At 43.0% G+C, this 7,798-nt stretch overlaps 1 protein-coding gene across 2 annotated transcripts in view; it reads right to left on the bottom strand.

The window, feature by feature from the left end:
- dnmt3ab (DNA (cytosine-5-)-methyltransferase 3 alpha b) overlaps positions 1-7,798 on the bottom strand; it is a 50,346-nt gene that overhangs the window by 16,683 nt on the left and 25,865 nt on the right. The window contains exons 1-4 of one of the 2 annotated variants that reach the window (XM_008287454.1): positions 6,463-6,542; positions 2,044-2,463; positions 523-681; positions 164-271 (exon numbers count right to left, since the gene is read on the bottom strand). In XM_008287454.1, coding sequence (XP_008285676.1) covers positions 164-271; positions 523-681; positions 2,044-2,463; positions 6,463-6,489 — 714 coding nt within the window. In that variant the 5' untranslated portion in view covers positions 6,490-6,542. Of the gene's footprint in view, positions 1-163; positions 272-522; positions 682-2,043; positions 2,464-6,462; positions 6,543-7,798 lie in introns of those variants that run through there. The other variant, XM_008287453.1, reaches the window with a different exon arrangement.

The following is a 7,798-nucleotide window of genomic DNA, read 5'->3' as shown; positions in this document are numbered from 1 at the left end:
AACGACACCAGCAAGTGTATCTACTGTATAAAATGTCACTATGCATTATAATGTTTGTGTCAATGAGCTCGGTTTATTAGGAAGATATTTTATGAGCGAACCAGGCTATAAAAATAATGATTAAACTGAAAATTTGACCTCAAAACCCCCAGCTGTCACTCACCTGTAACACTTCGTAGATGGCTTTCTTGTACATGGGCTGCTTATTGTAAGTTGGTTGGTGAAAGGCAATGTTAAAGGAACTTAAAGGCATGAGTTTCTCTACACAGACCTGCGAAAACACACAGAAAAATTAAATATTTTCACATCATGTGGTAAAAAAAAAAGGTGACAGGAGATTTATAAGAGCAGCTGCTTGAGCAAATACATCAAAAAAAAGAAAAAAAAAAAAAAGCGATCATTATAAAGTGTGCGGTTGTCACTATAAACAGAAGGCCGTTTTGCTTGAAAAAGCTGGAAAATAAAAAAATCCCCAAAAAAATCACCTGACAGCAATATTAACGTTGGCTCTCAGACACTCACCACTGAGAATTTTCCATCTCCAAACCACATGACCCATCTGGTTCCCTCGGCAGCTCGGCTCCGTCCCGTCATCCACCAGGATACGATGCGGCCTGGCCACCACGAGAATCCTCGCAGCTTCCCCCAAACCAGCTCACCGATGCCAAAACCACGACCGTCCTGCAGCCAAAGTAAAAAGACAAATCATCCGCTCTGCATCGAGTTCTGGGCTAAACTGTGAAACCTTTGCTAAACAGTCCGGCTCTGGATATTTTTTCACTTTGGGATGGTTAGATTTTTTTTTAAAAAGCTTATATAAAGCAAAAACATATATAAAACTACTACATACCAATAATTAAATGTGATTAAACATACATATACATAAAGGCTGCAGCTGACAGTTGTTTTTTTCAGTTAATTTGCAAGTTGTTTTGTTGAATTAGTGCCGATTATTTGATTAGAAAATAGCAAAAAAAATGACCACATATAGTCCAAAACTCAAATCTGATTGAGTCTCACTATCACATAAAATATTCTAGTAATAAACAGTTAATAGATTATAAAAATAGTTGCAGTTTTCTTTTTAATTTTCTGTTGGTCAGCGAATCAGTTAAGCTCTGATATACTATAAATAATAACACACTGCAAATAATCCTCAAACTTAATGCATGAATTGCATTAAATTTCATTCTTAAAGGGCAAGTTTGCAGATTCAATGAATATTTAATACAATAATGCATCTGTCTGAGGAACTGTACAAGTGAAAATAGCTGTGTAATTGTAACAGATATTATACTAATATTATATTATTATTATAAAATAAGAGTGTCATGTGTATTTTGTGGAGCTACAATGTTTGCAGTCAGTGAAATATTAAAAACCTGCCAGAAATCATGCAGAGAACTCTTTTATTTACTTGGTTTGATTAGGAAATAGTGAAAAATGGACATAAAACAGTCCAAAGCCCAAATATGATGAAGTGTCGCTATCACATAAAAACAATTTAATCAAAAATGTAACAAATTTTGGGAGAATATTTGGAGAATTTTTTACATTTTCTGTCGGGATGATGTAGTAAAATTAGAATACACTAAAAAATAATCCTCAAACTTAATGCATGAGTTTAATAACATTTTCAATTTAAAGGGCAAGTTTGCAGATTTATTACCATTAAGTCTGTTTGTGGAATTGCATGTGTGACAATAGCTGCGTTACTGTAACAGCTTCGTAAAGTCTGTATGAAGACGGAGAAATAAATTAGGTATGAAAGCATCAGATGCTTCTGTTAAGTTAAATACTGAAACCCGCCATAAAGCACACACACAGAACACTGTGTTTATGCTATATATCACATGAAATGCACTGCAGGTTATCTGGTATTTGTGTAAACTTTCTGAAACTTGTAAAACTCCTTGAACACGAATTTGCATATGGAGGATCAGCCCTGACCTTAAAGTAAAACCTTCTCTCCACCAGACATCTCTGTCGTAAGATCCTGTTCGCTCACAACCAGACGTGAGTCACCCTCGAAAGCGATCTTACCTCGTACTCCGGCTCAGTGTCTGCAGACTTTGGGGATGTCTTGTCTCCTCCTCCGATGGCGACGGGTTCAGGGGTCGTGGCCACGGTGGGGGAAGCTGGGTCAGTAGGCTGCTGCTGCTGCTGCTGCTGTGGCTGCGGCTGCTGCTGCTGTTGCTGCTGCTGTTGCTGTTGCTGAGGAGGTTGCTGATGTTGCTGATGTTGCTGCTGTTGCGGCAGCGACGGCTGTGATTGCTGTTGATACTGAGGCTGTGACTGAGCGTGCGGCTGAGGCTGAGGCGGCAGAAGCTGCTGCTGCTGCTGCTGCTTTGAAGGCTGCGGGTGCTTGATTATTGAGACCTCCTCTTTCTGGGTCTCGGTTTCGCTCTCCTCGTGATCCTTCATTGCGTTCATCGCTGACATCAGTTTGGCCTTTTTCTCTGCCTGAAACAAAGTGAGAGCACAGGTGAGGACGCATCTTTTGGCAGGATGTGGGCAGTTTGAGTTTAAGGCTGGAAACTATAAATTGAACCCGATAGGAACAGAAGGAGAACATCGGACACAATTAGGCGATCGACTGATATGGGATTTTTGAGGTCGATACTGATTATTGGTGCTCAAGCAAGATTAATAACCGATATTTGGAAGAGATTAAATGTGATGTTTTAACAGCATGCAATAGCAGAGAACCTGTCATTCATAACTACACTTCTTCATTAATAAGAATTGAATTTGTAAACTAGAAATAGGACTGATTACATTAGGATGCGTTCAGATTTATCAGTTTGTCTGCAGTTACGTCTGCACTTCCTCTGTTTTCTCAATATTTCTGGCACTTTTATTGCCCACTAAAGATCCAGATCTTAAAGCTTCATTAATTACTGTTTTCCAGACCATAATTTGTGGCTGCCTCCTAACTTAGCCGCTAGCCGTTAGCGTAGCCTTAGCCACTGTGAGCGTAGCTAATTTGCTGGTTTGCGGCAAAGGCTTGTGTTTCTCGTTCGGTTTTTGCAGTCTCTGCTTGAGAGACATTTCTGAGACCTCAGACAGAGAGAGGACGCTGCATCAGACCTGAAGTAGGACATTCATTTAAAATACCAAAACTGATCATCAGAAAAATGCCAGATATCGGCCGTGATAATCGGTCTATCACTTGACACAACATTCCCACTGAAGTTAATACCAACCACAAAAGTAGTAAACAGATTCTAGAAAGCGTTCACTGCAACCTTTGAGAGTTTTCCCCCCTCAGAAGGCCTGCTGCCCAGCCCTCTACCTGCCCCGATGCCGGCCATGCAGGAATCAATAAAGTGTATTACTACCAGATTTAGTATAAGCTCCGGCTTTTAGCTGCACGGCACAAGTGGTGCACCTCGTCTCTGGCGGGTAAATGCAGAAAGGGAGTCTGAAAGCCTTTGTAAACACGTCGTTATCTCAGACTGTGAGGCCTATTCATCAACAGCAGTGTATACAGTAACTCTATAGTGTCCGGAGCTGCAGCGGGAGAGTTCACTGGGTTTGTGGTACCTGACACTGAACCGCTAGGTCGATCAGAAAGGACGAGACGCAGCCGGGACTTAAGCCTCTCGCGGCAAATCCCCAACAGCTGCACTCATTCTGATGTCTCTGTCTCTCTCTCAAATGCACACAATATGACTCACATGCTAAACTTTCTTTTTCTTCTTGCACACACGGTGAATATACGCAGCCCCATATGTAAACACGTGTTGGTCACACTATAGGCTCCACGTGAGAGCGGCGCTGCACAGCTGTGCTTACTTTCCTCAAGTGTTTCTCAGGTTCTCAGGTCTCACACATACTGGAAGTGTCCAGAGCCGGAGTACTACGAGCGCAATCCTCCGTCCTCTTTCCCCCCAGTGTGACTCGTAAACAATAGCGCCTTTAAGGGGAGGTGGTGCCTAGACGGCGTGGGGAGGGGTTTTTCAGAAGAGTAGAAACATGTGCTCTTCAATCAAGAGGCTCCGCTGTGGTTTATAAATATCTGTACTGTAGCGCTGGGATGGATGGTTCAAAGCCCTCGGCCATATGTGTTCGGCCTGCTGGCTCCACACTGGAGTTAGTGTTGCTCGGATGTGCGGTTCCAGATGGTAAACTGCAAAAACTAACAAACTGTTATGCTGGGGGAACAATCTGTAATCATTATGAGCAGGTGAGGAGAGCAGACGATGATGTAGGTGGCATGAAATGACGAAGCCCCCCCTCATCTTTTGGTAATCACAGGTACGCTGAGAGATCTGTAAATGCCAATAAAGCAGCTGTGCTACCGTCTCTGGGCTCGTTTTTGGTTGTGTTGCTGTCTCCAGGGTTCCTTCTCCTCAGAGCCAATGAGAATGTGACGCTGAAAATGCCAGTGGGGGGGGGAGGGAGGGAGGAGAGAAAGTACAGTGGCTATAAGAACCAGATATTTGTCTCTGGACTTCTTCCCAGTTGTAAATGCCCCCTTTTGGGGGCCTCACAGTGTGTGTGCAGCTCCACCAGCAAGACAGGCCCTCCGAGTCTAAAAGGGGAAAATAGCAAAGGAGGTAGTGGAAGACACAATGCGGTCTTTATCATTTACACACGCCTGCCCGTCACTGACAGCTCAGAAATACCACCACTTTATATCTGCTGTCACGCCACGCTGCACACAAATACCAAAAATGACAGCAGACTTACTGTAGTTGTACAAACACAGCAAAAACACCTACACGCTTTCCTCCCTTTACATGTTAAACGTGAACACCGTGGAGGACGAGAAGTGCACATTTGGTTATGGATACAGTGAAAACAGAAGCTGTGCAGGCCTCTGGCAGTGTGTAGAGACATGTTGGGTGCACAAAAAGGGATAATCTGACTTAGAGGCTGGGCAGCATGATACCCTGAGGGCTCAAGGGGTGACAGAGTGCACTGAGAGGCAGAGGGGGAAAAAAAGAAAAGGAGAACAGATATTGGTCTCTGGGGTGTGCAGATGATACTTTACTATCAAATGTGGGCTGCACTTGTTAACAAAAAAAGGTCACATTTACTGCGTTATTTATATGACAACAACTGTGCATTATAAGGTTGTTAACTTTACAAGGAAAACGTCTCAAAGGGTTGAAGGATCGCAGTAGCTGAGATGAAAAAGAAAGAAACGCTCAGAAGACAAAAACAAATTCAGTATCACAAATAAAAAAGTTGCAGGAAAGGTGCCACTGCATGCATCAAAACCAAAACCAAAAAAAAAAAAGCATCTCTAGCTCTCATTAAAGGCAACAGTTAGATGAAATAAACTGTCACTGAGCATTACTTCCTTACACAACGTGACATTGAGCCTTTGAAACAACACAAAAGAGTTTGACCTTTGAATGCAGTAGTCTCTCATGCGCAACAGGCAGGAGAGACGCAGCGGGGACTGGTTTGTGTAATTGTTTGATGGATTATACAGTGAGATATGCCTCCAGTGCAAAGACCTACAACTTATCTGTTTAGCAGGACTGTGCAGAAATAATAATAATAATAATTTTAAAAAGCCTCCTTAAGTCAGAACAGGTGTAAATGCATAAGATCAAAAAAAAAAAAAAAAGAAGCAGAATATGATCGTAAACCTTGAAAAGCTGGGTGGAAATACTGTCTGGAAATGCACAAGTGGCAGGTTGTGTTGTGCAGCAATGTGGCTACTGCATTCATTAGCCTGATTTTAGCACAGATCCCTACAAAGGCAGCGTATTTCATGAGTGGCCTTGGGGGGTCACACCAAAAGAGGCCATCTGGTTCTCATTGTATTGCGTCCTTTTAAGAGATAATTAGCAATATTACAGAGTCAGCCATGAATACATAAACAGAATTGCCCATGAATCCACAAGTAGAGTTGTTAAAGAGGAAAAAAAAAAAAAAAAAGCACCCTGAAGAGGCTGCTCGGTTCAACTCCAAAGCCCTCTGAAAATCTTTTAAAGTAATCGAATTACCGCTCGTACAGTAAATCTAAGTCTGGAGTCAAACAGAACAAAGTGCACAAAGATAGGAAGGAAGCGGTTGTGAGGCCTACACGACAACTTCACCCTTTTCCCCAGTTAAATGTTATGTAAGGTGAAATCACGCTGCCTCTGAGAAACCTTTTTTTTTTTTTTTTTACAAAATGATGCTATTCTGACATTTCTAGGTGCAGCTATGAAGCAGGAAATACTTTCAGCACATATTCACCCCACGGGAAAAACTTTTTTCATGCATGCAACTTTTTCTTCGCCCCCCCCCTCCTCCTCCTCCTCCTCCAAACATGGCTAAAGCCTGCTCCCTCTTCCTTTTTTAAAGAGACGGTTTCCCTTTAAGCCGTGCAGAGCAGATGGTCCACAACAACTCTCGTGGAAATACCTGAAGTCAGCATATTCCCCTCGCTGTAAGCAGGCTAATCAGACATGCACACTATCCCCCCGTGTTATCAAACAAACAATGCAGTGCACATACCCATACACGCCAGCGTGCAACCCTCATAATCCAGTGTGGGGCTTGAGTTTTTTTTCACCCCCACTCTCGGGGTAGAAGGGATCGCTTAAAAAAAGAAAGCATGAACATTTCTTTGTCTGGGAATTCAGGGTCAGGTGATTGCCGACAGGAATTCTGGTTGGCTAGAGAGGACTTGCAAAATGTTGGCGACGAGCCAGGAGGCTGTCTTGCAAGCAGGGCTGGAAATTTGCTGCAAACCTCATCTTCACCCTCATATCCATAGCACAGAGTTCATTTCCATAGCTGGGGGAGGGGTCAGGAGAAGAATGGGGGAGGGAGAAACTGAGAGGGAGAGCGGCGGAGAAGTCCACTGTAACACAAGGCACATGAAAAAAAAAAAGAAAAAGAAAAGAAAAAAAAAAAAAGAGAGAAAGTGCAAGACGGCCGTAACCCTTTCAGCCACCACGTCGTCATCCCTCCTGCAGGAGTGTGCAACAGTAAAATCCTCTCCAGCAGGAGCACAACTAAAGCATATGCATCATATTAGTGCTCAGGAAAGAGCTTTGGTGCCAAAACAAATTAGCCTTTATGCAAATTAGAGCAAAGCTTCCAACACACCAGATAAGAAAAGGAGAGGAGAGGGGGGGTAGAAGAAGAAAAAAAACACAGCCACATTCAAAATTTGCATCTCACAAATCCCCTTAAATCTCAGCCTTGTAGAGCTTCAAGTGAATCCACCTCTGTTTTGAAGAAGTGAACTACCCACTTGCCTCGTATTTTACGGCATTTCACTTGTGGGACCCCGGCATGTCCTGCTAATTTGGCAATATTTCCTCCCTGGAGACACTTTTATGGCCGCTCCCTGAGCCGTCCCCCCTCGAGGAGAGCGGAGGGAGGCGGGAGAAATCGAAGACCCCTCGTTGATACTACGAACACTCCTCATTATGTAACAGATGAAGTCGTACTACATCACATTACTACCAGGAATTTCATTAAACAAAGTAGGCGACGTGGGGAAACTCACATTTGGAGAGATGAAATTTATGCACGATTAACGTCCCGAAAAGGAGCTTGGACGAGTTGTCACAAGGCAGGTTGTGTGATCCCTTACCTGCGTGTTACTGATAAACTAATCTGGAAGGATAAGTGATTTAAAAGTTCAAATGCTACTTCTTCAGACATTTGAACAAAAGCCAGTTTCACACATGCTACATGCAACATTGCTGGCTTGTTAGAGTGACTGTTAACGTTCCTCAGACAGTGACAGACTAAACACTAATAACTTAACACACGACTGACAACTCTGCCCACGTGTGATGACAGTCAAGCTACTACTTCATCAAGAGAAAAAGAAAAA

The sequence above is a fragment of the Stegastes partitus genome, unplaced genomic scaffold, assembly GCF_000690725.1.
Source record: "Stegastes partitus isolate 25-593 unplaced genomic scaffold, Stegastes_partitus-1.0.2 Scaffold502, whole genome shotgun sequence".
Classification (NCBI taxonomy): domain Eukaryota; kingdom Metazoa; phylum Chordata; class Actinopteri; family Pomacentridae; genus Stegastes; species Stegastes partitus.
This window is presented reverse-complemented; position numbering and strand designations above follow the sequence as displayed.